Source organism: Pseudonaja textilis, chromosome 1 (assembly GCF_049901715.1).
Source record: "Pseudonaja textilis isolate UNSWEBS1 chromosome 1, rPseTex1.2, whole genome shotgun sequence".
Lineage (NCBI taxonomy): Eukaryota > Metazoa > Chordata > Lepidosauria > Squamata > Elapidae > Pseudonaja > Pseudonaja textilis.
The window spans coordinates 304,005,549-304,024,464 of NC_141990.1; the positions used below are offsets into that span (position 1 = coordinate 304,005,549).

Consider the following 18,916-nt stretch of genomic DNA (forward strand, 5'->3'; position numbering starts at 1 on the left):
TGGAGCTTCCCTGGCTCCCATGTATTGTTGGTTGATTTCTGCCTGACCACTAAAGTCATCTAAATTGACTTCTTGATTAATTTAAATGTGTAAGATCTAGTAGAATGGCACATATATTTCACAGAAAATATCATAGTTTTAATTTCTAACAATCGTAACAGAAGATTATCCTCTCAATTCTGGACATGTGAATGGGTAGGAAAACTGCTTTTAATTATTAACAAGGAAATATCCCTTTTCTGTTCAGACCCACTATAACAGCATCTACAATAATCTATGAACATTTATACATTAACTTTCTCTTAAACAGAAGTTTGTTTAAGTAGATGAGAACATTTCAAATATAAGTGGAAGTGGTAAAATTAGATTAGACAATACTTTTGAATCCAAATGATTGCAGACATACAACAGAACTATTCATACAGAAGCCTGAAGTGCACATGAAAACCTGAAAGTCTTCAGACCATTGTACTTATTATCTGTTTTTTCTTTTCTTTATACATATTTTCAGAATATAGATATCTCATATTGCCTTCAAAGACCCTATCTTTGTATAGAATGGTTTCAAATCCTAGCATGGAAAGAAACCACTGGGTGACATTTAACAAGTCACTAATTCTTATACATAGCCAAAAAATAAAGATATCAACCTGATTGATAATGCTAGTTCTCATTTCAGCCAAATTGGTGATTGTGAACCCTATTTTCTTGGCAGCATCAGCACAATCCTTTAAAGCTGCAAGATTGTTTTTCAGTTGATCCACTTCCTTAGACTTCACAGCAAGCTGATTTTCTAACACCTGACAAGTAGACATAAGAGGAAAGCCATTATTCTTTGAGTACAATTTGGGGGGGGGGGGAGAATCAACATTTAACATTAGAACATGGGACATGATTAAGATCAATGCCAAGTAACATGTTAAATTAAATGGAACAGAACTTTTTGTTAAAACCTAAGAACAATATAAGCATAGCCTAATTTAGGAGAGGAGAGGGGGGAAGAGGGAGAGAGTTATAGAGATATATAGCATAGATGCTTGCATGTATGTATGTATGTATGTATGTATGTATGTAAGTATCCAATCCACCCTTAAAACTGTGTAATATACAGGTTCGATATCATGTAACTCTACAGGTTAATAATGCATTATTACATCAATATATGCTCTCTTTTGCCCGTTCTAAATCTTTTCCAATCTGTTTCAATGGACAGCTCCTTGTCTCACTGCTTTGAGAAAAAGACAAGTTTTGTTCACTTATCCATTTTCTCTAGGCTTTGTACACCTTGATCCTATACTCTCTGTCTCAGCTCCTTTTTCTCTAAACTGAAGAGTTTCAGACAGTCTTTTGTCATAAGGAAGGCCATCAATATTTTGGTTATCCTTTTCTGTACTTTCCCCCCCAATTATTATCCTTTCCACATGTGTACACAGTGTTCCAGATGGAGACAGACCGTGGATTTGTATAAAAGAATGTCAGGATTACCAATTTTATTTTCAATCTTTTCCTAATGATCCCTAACATGGAACCTGCCTTTTCCACACTGAACACTGATTGTAAAATCTTATTGATCTTTGACGCCAATGTTTTTCCAGATTAGATATAGGCAGCTCAGCATATATGAAATCCAGGGGAAGGAGAAGTTCACTGCTACTTAGGTGACTATTAATTCAGTACAATGAGCTCCTTATACATATCTCCACAATTACTCTTGGTTTTTATTCCAAATATTTTATTATTATATTCAAACTTGCATGAAGTAATTTATGAGCAAACAAAAAAAAAATCACTGGTGTCATTACAGATCTTTAAGGCAGATTTCCTCAATCTCCAGGCCATGGCCCAGTACTAGGCTATGACCCATTAGGAACTGGGCTGTGAAAGTGGGGGGAGCACGCGTGTGCCACCACTCACACAGAACCATTCCCTCTCCCCCTCCCCCATGCCCGTCCGGTCTGCGAAGCTGGAAATGTTGGGGAAAGTTACCTTAAGGGAATTATGACAGTTAATTACTTCGATTGTCAGAATTGCCTATAAATTTTTACATTTTGAATTCTGTTAGCAATTCATAAAAGGACAGGCAACCATGCCAGTAAACTTCTTAGCAGCCTTTGATGAGGAACTTTGTTAAAGGTTTTTTGAAAATTGAAATATACAAAGCCAACAGGTTCGCCTTCATCTAGATGCCTGTTAGCGTTTTAAAACATTCTAAGAGAGCTGAGACATGATTTACCTTTAACTATTTATTAAAGGTATATTCTGCCCAGCTCACCATCAAGTAACTCTTTATAGAATCTATGTTGATTCTCCTTCAGCAAGACTTGTTCTGCTACATATTTAGGTTTTTTTTTTCTGTGACTACCATTTCTACCAATTTTTCAGGAATAGACATTATGTTGGTCTATAATTGATAGGAATTCACTTAAGTCTTTTTTTTTAAATAGATATCACTTTAGCTATCTTTCAGTCCTCTGTCACTGAGACTGATTTGAGAGACAAGTTGCATATTTTGGCTAGATCAGTAATTTTACATTTGAATTCTTTTAAATTCTCAGGTGGATGTCATGAGGACCTGGGGAGTTTTACTGTGTAGTCTCTCAATATGTTCTAGAAATTTTCTCTTGTCACATCTGTTTGCTTTTATTATTTTGTTTCACACCCTGAGAAAGTCAATTTGGGTGAAGCAACAGCAATAACACCTTGACTTATATACTGCTTCACAGTGCTTTACAGCCCACTCCAAGTGATTTACAGAGTCAGCATATTGCCCCGAACAATCACGTCCTCATTTTAAACACCTCAGAAGGATGGAAGACTGAGTCAACCTTGAGCTTGGTGAGATTTGAATTGCCAAATTACAAGCAGTCGGCTGTCAGCAGAGGTAGCCCGCAGTACTTCATTCTAATCACAGTTCCACCACAGCTCAATACATATTTATCTTAAATCCCCCATCCTTGGAAAAAAAATGTCTATTTTAGCAAGTACTGGATCTCTCTTATGGGATTATACATAGTATTTCCTCCAATTTTTGCACAGAATAACAAACCTGCGTAATTAAAAAGTCAAGGTAGTGTACATAAGGCTCCTCCCTTCTATAGTGTAAAACCTAATCTGCCACACCACACTGCCTTTCTATGATTTGAAGATGAGTACTTTAAATTCCAATCAACTATCTTTACCATTATGATTTTGATAATTGCTGTCTGAAAGATTTGCTTACTCCTGAACCAGGTCCGGTCACTCTTTCTTAGCCTAACTGGTAATACAGGAGTAGTGATGAAGGTAAAACAGGTGAAAATACAGATACTGCCTTTTTCTATTTGCATAAAAGATGAACTATACACGTAAGAAGGAAAGATAACAATAATCAGGCAAGAACAGCCAAGCATCTGCAATGTTTAGATACCTTCTGAGTTCATCTGGCATTAAGCTACGTGCATAATTTTATTAGCAAAGAATAATATTTGAAGTATGTTGGGATGATACTTGTCCTCCTAATCAGAAACAGCAGTATCTTTTATATAAATTAAGTACAACATCCAAATTAAGTAATTTACATAGGCCATGATCTTTTTAAATATAAGCTGTGATATATACTGTATGCTTATTTATAAATGTGGCTAAGATTGGAGGTGGGGAAATATCTCTTGTTCATTTTTAAAGTTTTCTTTTAAAATCCTGAAAAATATTTCCTGGTTTTATTTAACTTCTTGGTTTCCCTTCTTCTATCCCCTGGTGTGTGTACCTGCTCACTAGGAGAGTTTCAATCTGTCTCTTATTTATTTACAAAGCTTCTTACTGGCTAGTTGGAATGAATCTCCATCTCTCAGCTAGAAAAATGAAGTTGCTCCAGAGCTCAATAAAACATTGCAGAGAATAAATAGCCAAATTACTGTTACTTTCAGTTTGACTATATTAGAGGAATGGGGTAACCATAGCAATAAAGCAAAAAATAAACGTTGCACCTTGTAAGAGGAAGGAGTCAAGAAAGACACAGCAAATATGATTTGCCACTATTATTTTGAGAATAACAGAATCTTCCTCAACATGGAATCCTCTAGATGTATTAGGGTCAAAGGAATTTTGCCCCAGGTTCTGCTATGAGAAAGTGTCAGTGGTTTCATCAATAAGCCAGTGACTATTCAGTGCTGCTCAGAGAAAGTCAATGTAATGTACTAGATAAGCTATTGGGCTAGGTAGGACGATGTGACAGCCACCAACCTAAGTGAGGATAAAACAAATTCATTAGGGGTATTCTAGAATACATCCAGTACTTGCAATAGTCCTGAAAAAATTGCGAATTTTGCATATGCTTCTGATTGGCCCGAGTGTGAAACACAAAACTGATCTTTCGTCTGATCCAGTAGGACTCTTTTTATGTCCTTATATTCTCAGATGTAAGAGAAACAGAGCAATTCATTAGCAGCATACTGGTTTTTCTACAAACCTCTATGTAACTCCATTCAGCGGCTTAAAGAACATGTGGAACAAGATGATTCTATAGATCCCTCTGCCCTCCATTCCATCTGAGTCAAAAAAAGACCCTAGTTAATTCTACTGGAAGCTGAGGAAAGCCCAGGAGGAAAAAGATCTGTTTCCCACATATTTTCTCTGGCACATGCCATCCAGGAGGGCATTTACAGCTACATCAGGGAGCAAAACATGACAGAGCCTTTCAAAAGGCAGTTGTAGGATCAATTATTATTTTATTTTTTTTCTTCTTCTTCACCAAACTGTCTCCCCGAGAGATCATTCTATAGCTCCAACTGTATGAGCAAATATTCGAGTTTATTTCCCTCCTTTCTTTGTGCCCCATTGTGATCTGATTTTATTAGGTCAAATTTGAATGGATTGGATTTATTACTGATTGTGGACAATTACTGTGTTGTTTTTGAATTTCAAGGATAAATCCACATATATTGTCCTGAACATATAGGAAGAAAGATAGGATTAAAATGTTGGAGGTCATCAACAAAATGAACTTGACATTTCAAGTGTAATGAAATAATAATGAATATATTATTATTTATGTAAATAATGAACATTTACCTTGCAGTCTTTTAACGTGCCCTGTGCAAGAATAGAACTTGCTGGGCTCTTCAAGTGTTTTAGCCTTCTGCTTTGTGCTTCTAGCCAGCTGCCCAAAGATTGTGCTTTGTTTTCATTTTTAACAACAGATTCCAAAATGTGCTCCAACTCCTTTATCTGCATAGAGGACAATTTGTAATTATTTGCAAAATGTAGGAATGTTTTAAATTTTTTAGTTTATGGTAATAAGCACAGAAGAAAGAATATTTCCCCCCATTTTCTACAAAGTGCCTCATATTTTAATTTATTATGTTTCTGGACTCAGATATAACAGAAAAAAAAGCTTCAGATCACCTCCAGATAGTAACTTTAATCTATTGTACTTAATTGGAAATGTAAAGAGAATATGGTTATGTTGTCACTGCATTATTCCTGTCCCAGCGACAGTGGGGCAACATAAACCAAAATGGGTATAAGGCTTACTAAGGTCTGTGTGTCAGGGCTCTGGTAGTTACCCCCATTTAAATAATAAGTCATTAGTCAAATTTTCAAAACTTAAAGATTTATTAGGTGTAAACATGCCAGCATTGTCTGGGTGTAGCCAACTCTGAGACAATCATTCATTGTCACCATTGAGCATTTTTCCCCCCATTCCCTGGATGTATCATAATTCATATTCTCCAGTGGGACACATCCATAGCCAAGAGTCATCAATCATGTTCTCCAGTTAGAATTCTGTGCAGCAGAAACTTCAGTCACCTAGAAACTATCTTTGAAAACATTTATGGAATGCAAGTTGCCCACTGCTCCCCGCTCCCGTTCTGTTGGCAACTCTAAAAACCATAGAAATATTTTATGAGTTGACACTGTGGATTAGAGAAAGTAGGTGAGAACTAAATTCATATTTATTTTTGTTGTTGCTGGCTTTAGAGCTGCCTGGAGAATCCAGGAGAATAGGGAATGGGGTTGGAGTAGAAGACCCACAAGGTCCCTTCCAAGTCTGTTAATCTGTTATCTGTTATCCTTGTTCATTTCCTAATCCTTGATGCAGATCTGAACAGCATCAGACCTTGCAGATGGGACAGGAATGCCACCATGATAGGCTTCTGCCCAATAAGCAGCAGTGAATGTAGGCAAATTGGGTGGAGGAGACTTGCATGGACCTCTCTGCCTGATTTCTCCAGCTGCAGCCTTTCTAGGAAGGACCCCACTGCCATTCTGAAGAGTTCTCTGCAGTACAGAGAACAAAGCAATGAAGCTGCAATGGATGGGTGATCTTCCACTAGGCGCATCTGAAGTTGACTCACATTCTCCGCAAAAGGTTCTAAAGGACATTCAAACCTTTTCATTCAGAGTCCCTTGCAAATGGTGCCAATTCATATTCAATTCCCCAAGACATTCTGCAAATGACGTCCTCTCGTAACGCTTGCTTTCAACATCACAAGGTGTCAACTGTAGTAGTGACTGGTTCACATAATCAACTATCCATTGTTTAAAGTTCATTTCCATCACATACTCCTAGAAATGTCAAATACAACTCTGTCAAAATAAGCATGTTTTCTATGCAGCAAATACAGTTTTGTTCCTTTATAACTGATTCTACTGTAAGTGAGAACAGGGTAGAAGCGCAGAGCTATAATAACTCATAATTGTATGGCCAAATCCCTTGCTCGTAGTTAAAGAGCATAATGATCATGGGCTCTTAAAAAGTGTAACTGCCTATAATAATTATTTAGGTGGGGGCGATGAAAGTTGTAGTACAATACATCTGTGAAGGCATCAAATTGGGAAGAGATTGTGAGTTCAGTTGAAAAAAACATCCTGGGAGAAGCAAAAGCAAATGTTTTCTATATTGCTGCCAATATATTGCTGGATGCAGTCTCCAGAGACAAGATTCCTATAAGGGTTTTATAAGTATACTTAAGCTTGCCTTTTTTTTCTCCAAATTCATTTTCCTCTTATGTGTGATTCATAAAAGAATGGTGCCATTTAAAGACACTGACAAATTATTGTGTAACAGTGTTAGCACTACCTTTCTAGCTTTATTTGCATGATAGTATTAGTGAATTAAACACAGAAAATGTTTGATCATATAGACAAAATGAAAGGCTGAAATGCCTTCTACCTTTCTAGCTTTATTTGCATGATAGTATTAGTGAATTAAACACAGAAAATGTTTAATCATATAGACAAAATGAAAGGCTGAAATGCCTTCTGTGAAAAAAAACTGACAACATTTTGATAGATGTATTGGCCTCTATCTCACCATAGAGTAACTATATAATAGATCTCTAGAAGTAGAAAGAAAACTCTAGAAGAAAACATTGCATAGAGATTCCAGATATTTAGTCTGATTTTTACCTACTATATATATCAATCTATCTTGGGAATGAATAAATATTTGTCATACCAATATTAATATCTTATCTTCCCACAAACTCATACAGATAAATCTGTCAGACACCTGCTAATTGCTGTCTGAACACCCAGAGGCTTGGATGATAGGTAGTGGGAAAATAAGGTGAAGTAGACAATATTAAGATGATGGATGATAGCAGACAGACAGACAGATAGAAACCTAGCTCATAAAACTGACTCTGCATAGAGACCAAATCAAAGATGCAAGGATATGCACTAATTCCCTAAGGATATAGAGAATATTATTCTACTGTGTTTCTCATATAATAAGGCCGGGTCTTTTTTTTTTTTTGAGCCCCCCAAAATTGGCTAGGCCATCTTTTCAGGGGTGACTTAATTCTCCCCCCCCCTTGCATCTTTGGGCGGGCGGGCAGCGATGGCTTGGATGTTGACCTCGGCGTTGGTGAGGCACTTAGTATCGGGGTCAATGCAGGCAGCACCATATCCAGGTGTGCAACAAAAGTACCTCCTAATGGCAAGCCCCCCCACCATTCCCCCCATTTCGCATGTTTTAATATAGGCCTTAATTTGGGGGGAGGGGCTTAATTTCATTTCATGCTTATAAAACATGCTGGGACTTCCTATTGGGGGAGGCCGTATTGTTGGAGAAACAGGGTAGTTCCCTTTCTCTTGATCTCAGTTGACTCAAACAGACAACATAGTATGATTCCTTATTTGAATTTATATTATTTGATTTTCTGCCCAAAAGATATGAAACCATTTCTAGACATCATGAACTTATAGTGTCTGGCTTACCTTGTACCTCCTAAGAAGGCCTTTCAAGCTGGCAGAACTTTGCAAATTAATTACAACCTCATCTCTTCTTTGCTGATCAATGCAATTCATCCAGGCATTCAGTTCTGCGATGGCTTCATAAGATGACAATTTTGCCATCTGGAGCTGTTAGAAAATTATACTTATATTTTTATGGAACAAAATCTAATGTATTTTCTAAGATATTTAAATATAAACACAGAATATTCAAGTGAGAAGTATTTTCCTATGAAATCTTTTTCATTTGTTATTTGGTAGACACATGACAAACTGCTATGCATTTTGGGTGGTTTTCTAAATGGACATTTTTTATAACTGTGGGAAAAGTAGGAAGTTCTAAAAGGCAATCAAAAGCTCTTTGGTCAATAGCTGATGTCATCTTTCCTTGCTTTCCTGCATTTTTCTGTCCATAAACATGAGCAGACATCCCTTCTCATTTATTCTTGCACATCTGATTATTTGATGTAGGTTAAAAAAAATGAAAACAAAAATTTCAGTACAAGAGGGAAATTCCTTCCTTTCCAAAGTTTCCTTAAACTTATTTTCTGCTTAATTTCTGCTTAATTCCTCCTTCTCCTCTTTTCCAAAGTTTCCTTACACTTATTTTCTGCTTAATTTCACTAAAATCTTAGCAGAGAATCAAATATATATATTGACATAACCCTCAATTGTTTTCAGAATAAAGGTAAAGGTTTCCCTGTCCAATTGTGTCTGATTCTAGGGGGAGATCCTCATCTTACCCTTTTCCATTTTCATGTGGCTAGCATGACTATACCACAAAGCATATGGAACACTGTTACCTTCCTACCAAAGTGGTATCTATTTATCTACTCACATTTGCATGTTTTGAACAGCTAGGTGAGTAGGAGCTGGGGCAACTAATGGGAATCACTCACTTTTCTCTCACTTACTGCAACCTCTGCCTCTCTCTTTTGTCTTCCTGCTAGGTGTATTGTAGAAAAAGGACAGAATACTCTTGCAATGGGCTTCTAAACTATAGAATATAGACTGTTGGTAAAGAAGCATCAAATTGCCCCTATTATTCTGTAGTGATATCAGAGCTAACAACAGTCAGCCTTGCCTGCAGAAGAATATTTACAATTCAGAAATGCTCTAGATTTTTATCTCATTTTCAGTCATTTTTGACTGTGATGGAGACATTCCCCTTCAGATCAGTTCATTTTAATCTTAGCAAATTGTTCCTAATGTTCACAAGTTAAGAAAGGGGCACAAAGTTTACAACTGCACAGTGGCATCTGTAACAAGCTACAGTGATGTCAGAACAATGTCTCCATCATCATATTATTATGCAATCAATGCATTTGTGTCATGAAATCATCATGTCTGAAGCAATTAAATGTAAAAGGAATGTCATTCACATGAGCATATCATGATGCACATGTCATCATCTTATCTTCTTCTCCCACAACTATACAGGAATCATACGCTAAACTCTGTAAACTTTAACTGGGCAAAACAGTGCACTGTAGGGCAACAATTTTTAAAACAAGGGTCATGGACTAACTTACAGAATGTGTCTAAAACCCAGAACCTGTGACTCCCATGAAATTGAAATTGGGCAAATTTTGTAAAATATTTTATGACATAAAAATTATCATAAAACATTTTAGGATGTAATGCAAAATGTCATAAAACATTTCCCGACGTTCAACTGCTGATGTTTGATTGTGCAATACCATTTTACATGGGCTATTTTCAAGGAAGAGACATCTCTGAATATCTTCCTGAACTTTTAAGAACTTTTCCAGTGAAGGCAGTCTATCATTACTGAAGACTTTGAGAAATCTGGTAAAGAAATATCTCTGAAATCATAATTGAAGGGGTTGTCTAGTATGTTTTAAACTGCTGAGACATTTGCCATTACAGGTCAAAGATAAAGAACAATATTGGGCAATTTCAGTCAAACTTTTTAGTGAGACAATTGTGGATCAACATCCTTGAGTTCTGTACAAATACTTGTAAACAGAATCACAAACAAGAATGGCAACAAATGTAGTATTTAATACTTCGGTATGATGGATTCACCATAGATAAAGCAGACAGATAAGATTTTTAAACAGAGAAATGACAGAGATATGTAATGTTCTGCAGTATCCAATTAATAACTATGGCAGTCCTCAAAGTTGCTCATGCCTAGTAGCTTTGCTGATGAATTACTTTTTACCTGGTGAAACTTCTCTTGGATGCCTGGTAATTGAACAACAAGGTTGGTCCATCTCTGCTCATATTCTGCCAAAGCTGAGCGCAATTTTGCATCATCAGATTCCTTAGTAAGCAACAGTTGGTTTCCGGTACTTATGACAGAAGATTTCAAGGAAGATTTATTATCAACTTCTTTAGAGAATTCCTGAAGACACATACAAAATAAAAAAATAAGGTATGCATGAAAATGTTGCGTTAAAAAAGCTTGCTAATTATATTACATTACGAAACCATTTTAAACTGAGATAAAATATTGTTCTTCCCCCTTCCACTTTTAAAGAATAAGCCAAACACTAGTTATGTGTTCTGGATAGAGCTGGGAATAGACTGAGGAGGCCAAAGTCCAAACCTTTGCACAACATTATTTACTCATTATATTTTACACCTTAGGGCACCCAAAAGCAGTGCTGAAAGTTTAGATGGAAATGCTTAGGTCAATTAGACCCAGGTTCAAACTTTCTATATTGACATTTTCCATTTCCATATTATATTTTTGTCTGCCCTCTGGACAGATAGAGACCAAATGGATACAAGATGAGAAAGTCATTCAGATGACAAAGTCAAAAATAATTGCAAGAACGAGGGCTAAAACATTAAAATGTAACAGCTATGAAATAGGAGAGGAGAAATTGTTCTTTGCAATCTTATATAAAATAACTATTGGTTCTAGCTGTTACCTTCCAACAGTAATTATAGTTAGACAATAACTTGTCTGGGTAGATTATAATTCACTCCCATATGTTGGCTGTGAATGATACAACCAGCTACATAAAAGAGAGTCCGCCTGCTATATGCAAAGGTAATGGCAGGGGGTGGGAGTGGGTTGGAGAAAACCGAAGAAGGCTTGACTCAGTAAATAGGCGTTGAAGCTACATTCAAATATCACATTAAGTCAATGTTTGTTTTAAGCTCAATTTTTTGAACAGTCTTGCGAACAATTATGACTGATTTGGAAAAATTTCCCTTTATTTTTCGCTCATTTGCCTTGCATCTTTGTGGTTTGGTTAGAGGTTTGCACAAGATATACTGTAATACCAAATCAGGAATAAGCCAGAAAATTATAAATAAATTCTACATCTCTGCATACCAAAATCACACCAAGTTACAACTATAGTCAGTAACAAATCATGATTTTGAACTGTAACTTATTACCATAAAATACAACCGAATTATTCACCCAGTCTTAACAAACCATGCTAAACAAATCACATTAGTGTGCAAATCTAGCCTTTGGAGTGTCATGCAGTGAACCAGGCTTTATCCTGTGAGATTGATTAGAAAAGGAAGTATAATGGGCTTAAAGATGACTTCACAAAACAGCATTAGATAAATATATGGAGAATACTGTATGTTTATTAATGGCTCTTAGCCACAAAACTTAAAATAAAAAAAACATATTTGACTAATTGATAGATGGTAGGCCTGTATTGGAGGCAATGTACAAGATTAGATGGCAAGACTGTCCTTGTAATTTTACATCAATCTCTGCTACATAAACACCGTCTAACTTACAAGCAAACTCTGAATATGGTTCCTGACAGTATTCTGGTCTTGAGATGCATTGAGAGACTGCTCCTTCCAATAGTTCATATTTTGCTGTGCAGATTCCAACCAGACATTGAGCTCCTTTGTATCTTTGTTGTAACTTCAAGAAAAACAAAAGAAAACAAATCAGGAACTACAATCAATAAGTCACTACAGATCCCTCAAACAACTCTGTTTCTGACTGGTAACAGGCTTATAAGGCAATTAATAATCAGCAGATTATTAAAGAGCATCCTGGCAGATGAAATTTGGGGGCTATATCTGATTTGCTAGTCCTACATGAGAGCAATGAAAATATAAAATGTCTACCCTCTCCTCACTGTTTAGATAACTTCAGTTACTTCTCTTTTTGCTATTTTTTGTTTAAGAAAAAAAATCAGCTTTCCATATGCTATCTGTTAGCAGATGGAGTAACATCAGATATTCTTGTATGTCAGTTGTACCCAATCCTGGACAGGAGTCCTGGTAATGGTTATTCACCCTGATACCCTTCTGACTGGGCTATTCTATCTGAAAGCTTCAATTCACCCAGAAAATGCAAAACCATGACTAGTTACGAGTACTTTACTCCTACTCCACTAGCTGCATTGTCTTCTGATAGGCTTTTGGGTATGATTTAAGGTGCTGCTTATTACTAATAAAGGTATAAGGTTAGATTACTTGAGGGACTGACTTCTGCCAAGAACATATTTCCACAGGGAGGACATGCTCCATGTTCTCTCTTTTAAATATTGTCATCCTATGGGACTTAGGAAGTGTCCCTTTTCTGTGGTTACCCCTGTTCTTCAGAAAGATCTCTGCTCCTATATATGACAAGTCCTAATTCATCTCACCTTTAGGAAGCTCTTCTCCCCCCAAATAAGAGGCCAGCTATGTATAACGCTTGTTCTTATTAGGTGCTTGGTAGCCATTTTATATTTAGCATTTATTTAGTGTATTGTTTATTATTATGTGAGGGGTTTTTTTTTAGAACTGGTCTACTTTCTCAACCTGCATTTTCAGATTTTGAACATGATTGCTAAGGAATTCTGTGAACTATGTCTATTGAGAGTACCAGGTCAGGGAAGCTGACCTTCAAAAGCAAGCAAACATAACTCCTACCTGGACAAGAGTTTGTGCAATGTCTCAAGTCTTTGTAGTTCATGGCCAACTCTTTGGGAAAAAGATGCCCACTGATGTTCCAGCTTCTCAATCTTGGATTGCAATTCTGGGCATCTCAGAAGTTCTGTCAAATTTTTCCCTTCTTTCACTATTTGATAATATCTAGCCTGTTCCCCTTCAATGTTCTTTTGGATTTCCTTAGAAACAATAAAGAAATTATATAAAATTATAAATGAAAAGTAACAGATCATATTATTATTAATTTATTTCTCTTTAATCTCACACAAAAAGGCAAATCTATTTATCCTTCAGTGTTCATTTAATTAAATTTGGCAATCAACACATTTTATAATTGCAATGAATTTTTTGCGCAAGCATTAATTGGGAAAAAAATGATCTCTCCCATATCTGTTTCTTTATTTTATTCTATTTAGATTTTTTTTCACTTTCTTAAGAGGGAGCTGTACACGTTTGCTGGCTTGTTTCTTTCTCTCAAGATAATTGTTTTACATCTACTGTGTTCTGACTTAATGCCTAACTGCTATGAAGAGTGTCATGTTTCCTGTAGATCACAGAATATAAGAGTTGAAAGTGATTTGGAGATCCTCTAATCCACCCTATGGCCCAGTGCAGAATCATACTATTATATCAATCTTAATGTCTGGCAATCCAGACTCAGTTTAAAAACCTCCAGCAGAGACTATCACTTCCTATGCCACTCTATTCCACTGTTGAATAATTCTTTCTATTACAACATTTATCCTGATGTCCAACTAAATTCTACTTTTTTGTCACTTAAACCCCTTTTGTCTTGCCTTCTTTAACAACTCTGAACATTTGTCACATGACAGCACTTCAGAAATTAGAAAACAGCTAACATATTTCCGAAAAGTCTTTTCTTCTTCAGGCCAAACATATCTAACCATTCCTCCCAGCCCCTAATCATCTTGATGCTGTCTGTGAGACATATTCCATCTTGTCAATGTCCTTCTTAAATGGAACTGCATGAAATGACAATTTAGTTTGTAAAGACATGTTTAGCCTTCAATTCCTTAATTACATATAGAGGAAACATTATTCAAGTATTAGCTTTTGTACAGTGTTTTGTTCAATAATGACCATAGTTACAATGGAAGTTACAGAACCTAGGGTGAAGTCAATACCTGGAGGAGATGAGTCCTTTCCATTATTCTTTCTTCTGTCTCTTCCACTAAAGCCACAAAAGGCATTGTGGGTGAAAGTGCTTCCAGCTTTTGGCAGAATGAAACGTAGTTCTCATCAAATGCCATCCAGTCCTGTAAGATGAAGAACATTGTTAGTAGCTCCCAAAAGCCAGTAGTAAACTGGTTGTATAAAATAATTTTCTTTAATCAGTTTCTTCCAAATGTGTAGGCCTATACAAATTTATATTGGTTGGGGGCGATGGGAGTTATGGTCTGATACATCATAAAGGTGCCAAATTGGGAAAGCTGTTGTATCCAACATAAACAAATGTATTTAGTTCTTCCATTACAAATATGACCTTGAATCTCATTACTTAATGGGTATTGAATAATGAATACAAAAATATTTTAATTTAATCATTTATTGAGATATAAAAAGAGCCTTGCTGAATCAGTTCAAAGTTGTGTGCTGTAGCAGTATCAAGTCAGTTTTGAATTTGGATAAATTCCAAATGCATGTAAAATTGATTAAAATTAAATTAATGTATTCTCACTCAACTTCTGGGTTAGAAGCTGAGTGCAACAGACTTGTCTGAACCCATTTCACATTGTTTTATTTTACTCTCTGACCTGTAAAACTTTTTCCAAATGGGTTCCTTGTTGAATAGCTTCTTCTTCTAATGATTTGATCTTCTCTACCATATCCTTCCAGTATTTCTCCCTGCTTTGTAATATTGAAGCTGCCACTTTTTGTACGAGAAGCATATGGTCATTCAGTTTACAGAAGAAGCTCTATGTTCAAAAAAGAAAAGGAGCATAAGTACAGATAATTATATTCGCAAAATAATTATTCAAAAAGAACACACTTGTCTTTTAAGAGCATAAATAAAGTTACAATGTTTCTACTACATGCACCTGCTCTGGATGTTTCAGTAATACAAAAACTTATCCTCTTTCATTCCTTCGAACTTTTACCAACAGCATATATAACAAATACACAGATATCTATATTTTAACAGCATTAAAAATGGCAAAATAGTAAACAAGTATTTAGTACAATACAAGTATAGTATTTGTTACAACTCAACCAAGAATGCCAATATTCTTCATCTGCTAAATATTACAAAATATGTAAGTTGTTGGTCATTCCCTAAACAAGTAGAAAATTGCTGGGCTTGCAGATGCAAAAAACAACCAAATCCCAGGAAAGTGGGAAAACTTATGATATATCCTTAAAAGGGATCTTTTTAGATCCTTTTTCCAAAATTAGAGATTTGAATCAATGCTAAAATTATGTTTATTTATTTTATTATTCATCTTTATATGGCCGCTTCCTGCTTCATACACCTTGCTTCCCTTATCCTAGTCATTGGCGTATACCCAAAAATCAAGGGAAGAAAGTGGACCCAGAAACTGATGGATAAATTGGTACAGGACATCTGGATAAGAGTGGAGGATATATTGGTAGAAAATTGGACCTTATGGTAAAACTGATAATGTTACTCTGGCAACATAGTTGAATTTAAATCACAACTTGGTTTGGAAGCAAATTATATCTCATTTAAAGAGCTTGATTTCTTTATCCGATTGAACCAAAATGAAATGTGGAGGGTTTCTTTGCCATCAAACACTAATTCTAACAATTCTGGAGAAACACTGCGCTCTATATATATATCCTTTTAACTGCTAGTGGGGGTGTGACTTGATTGGGTGGGGGCTTGGCTGTGTTCTGATTGGGTGGGGGTGTGTTCTCATTGGTAGGGGTTTTGGCTGTGTTCTGATTGGTTGGGGGGTTGGCCGTGTTCTGATTGGCTGGAGGCGTGTTCTGTTCAGGATGCAATTCAGGATGCAGCTGCAATCTCACATCACTCTGAGAAGCACAGAGCCAAAGACAGAAGCCTGAAGATGATGATTGAGACTTCATTGAACCGTTGCCTAGATACTTTGAATCTTACGCGGGAGAAAACCCGAACAACCAAAGATCCATATATATATATATATATATATATATATATATATATATATATATATATATATATATATATATATATATATATTTATTGCAGGTTTGTGTGTTTGGGCTTTTCCGTGTAAGATTGAGGGTATCTTGGCACGTTTGACGAGGTCCCACTCGCCATCCTCAGGCTGATGCTTTGCTTTGTGCTGTTGCTCGCACAAGCATGAAGCTGAAAGCACCAGCCTGAAGATGGTGAGTGGGACCTCATCAAAACATCACCAAGATACCCTCAATCTTACACGGGAAAAGACCCAAACATGCCAAGGCCTGCATACCTGTACCCGTGAAAATCTACAAACACACACACGCACACACATACATATATATATATATATATATATATATATATATATATATATATATATATATATATATATATATATGTTTTCTGAGGTTCTCGCGGGTATTTATATGTGGATCTTTGGTTGTTCGGGTTCGCATGTTCGCACTGCAGCTGCATCACTACCCACTTCAAACCCCTCCGAGCCATACATGAAGCAAACCGACACCCACTATGAAGATGCAGCACGACCAAGAACTCGAAGCCAAACAGCAAGATCAAAACTCACCAGCTCAAATCCCCCAGCAACTAAGACTAACCTGAGCACAACCAAGCCCCCACCTGAACAGAACACGCCTCCAACCAATCAGAACACGGCTAACCCCCCACCCAATCAGAACACAGCCAAGCCCCCATCCAATCAAGTCCCACCCCCACTGGCAGTTAAAAGGAGGAAGCAGCTGCAATCTCACATTACTCTGAGAAGCACAGAGCCGGAGACAGAAGCCTGAAGATGATGAATGAGACTTCATCGAAACGTTGCCTAGATACTTCGAATCTTACGCGGAGAAAACCCGAACAACCAAAGATCCATATATATATATATATATATATATATATATATATATATATATATATATATATATATATCTTTAAAATCTCTTTGAATCCCAAAAGTAATTATTCACTCATATAAACTTTTCTTTTCTTAATCTATATAGCCAAGTACCACTCACTCATCACGAAATCTCCAGAACCGTAAAGCCTACAAACTTGAAATTGGGCACATATGTTCCTCTTGGCTTCTAGGTGCTCACTAAGAAAGGATTTTATGAAATGACCATCAGATCTAGTATTTCTTATACAGTAATTAATATGCTCTAATGCTAAGGAGTTCTACGCCCCCTCCCCACCTGAAAAGTACTCTATTCCATCTGCCAATTGCCTCACATTCCGTTACCTTAGTTCAAACTCACAGACATTCCACTCCTTCACTTAAGAGTGGTCTGGGGCTCCTTACAGTACTAAACGTCGGTACCTCACCAAAATGTCTACGCCTTCCACCTATGAAACTGCTTCCGGACTCAAGGAGGCGGGAGTGATATTCCCTTATGTGTTTCAATTCCAGAGCACCGGGCCAATGGATTGTGAACTGAATTTCTCCTGCATAGCCTGATCACAAAGTTTTGTTGTGAAGCTGTGGTATCCAGCTAGTATTTTAAATAAGGGGCATTTCCATATGCAACATGCGAACAATTACAGCCTTCTTAATTTGATGCCAAATAGCTATTTCTCCTAAGTTTACATTCAGAGAAATTAAGTAGAAATCAACTTGTGTTTATTCAAATGTTCTCCTGGGCAGTCTATAAATTTTCATCTTCATTACCAAGGATATATTTTATTTTCAGCAAAGTAATCATAGCCCTGGATAGATGTTATGATTACACATAACAGCAACAGCCCCTCCTCTTCCTATAAAATTACCTCTGCTCATGTTGATGAGATTACATTAAAAGCTCTAAGTGAAAAATAAACATAGAACAAATGAGCTAATGTAATGCACTTATTAAGAGAATGACTGCCTGGAGCTCTGGAGTGAGGCCATTTCCTTCTAACCAGTGAATGAATCTATGCATGCATGCCTGAACATATGATAACATTAAACAATGAATCTTAGTATTGCCATGATCTCACTGGCTAGGTTTATACAAGGCTAGATTAGGCTAAAACTATAGTTTGTGGTTCAGTGTATGGTGGGAAATCCATTATAGTCATAGTAGGACTATTGGGAGTCAACAAGAATTTGCTATAAGGTAGATGACTATATAACTGTTTTAAATAAATACAATCACATCAACCCATCATGTGATTTATTCATTGTGTGTTTTGTGAACATATAATAGAAATCCATCAGTGATTTCTTGGTATGGAAAATTATATTTAAGTGTAATTTAAGCAGATGTTCATACCTTATGGCTTTGCAAGTGTAAATCTAAATCAGATCGACTGGTAATTTTCAGCTTTGAAAGATGAACAAGTTTCTTTTGCCCAAGATCTATAAGCTCTGCAAATCCTTGTAACAAAAATTCACACTGTTGTTCCTTAATGAATGAAGAATTTAGTTCCTTCTGTTTGACTCTTAGGAATTCCCAGAGGTCATCCAGCACCTCCTAGAAATTAAATGAAATTCTGATTAGAATAATTTATGAGACAATTATATTACAGAGAAACTTGTGGCATCTCAAAATCAATAGTCTTCAAGATACCACAAAGTACTAATATTATTACTGTTCTAGAATGTGTTTTTTATATTACACGGCTGACCAGCAATCAGGGTTTAACTGCATATTTTGACAACATACATTA

At 36.3% G+C, this 18,916-nt stretch overlaps 1 protein-coding gene across 12 annotated transcripts in view; it reads right to left on the reverse strand.

Moving 5' to 3' along the window:
- SYNE2 (spectrin repeat containing nuclear envelope protein 2) overlaps positions 1-18,916 on the reverse strand; it is a 229,008-nt gene that overhangs the window by 63,636 nt on the left and 146,456 nt on the right. For all 12 annotated transcript variants that reach the window (XM_087922313.1, XM_087922312.1, XM_087922311.1 and 9 more), the window contains 10 exons: positions 18,520-18,720; positions 14,883-15,044; positions 14,253-14,384; positions 13,090-13,286; positions 11,956-12,088; positions 10,406-10,588; positions 8,203-8,346; positions 6,370-6,546; positions 5,050-5,205; positions 651-800 (listed from right to left, as the gene is read on the reverse strand). In XM_087922313.1, coding sequence (XP_087778439.1) covers positions 651-800; positions 5,050-5,205; positions 6,370-6,546; positions 8,203-8,346; positions 10,406-10,588; positions 11,956-12,088; positions 13,090-13,286; positions 14,253-14,384; positions 14,883-15,044; positions 18,520-18,720 — 1,635 coding nt within the window. The remainder of the gene's footprint in view (positions 1-650; positions 801-5,049; positions 5,206-6,369; positions 6,547-8,202; positions 8,347-10,405; positions 10,589-11,955; positions 12,089-13,089; positions 13,287-14,252; positions 14,385-14,882; positions 15,045-18,519; positions 18,721-18,916) is intronic.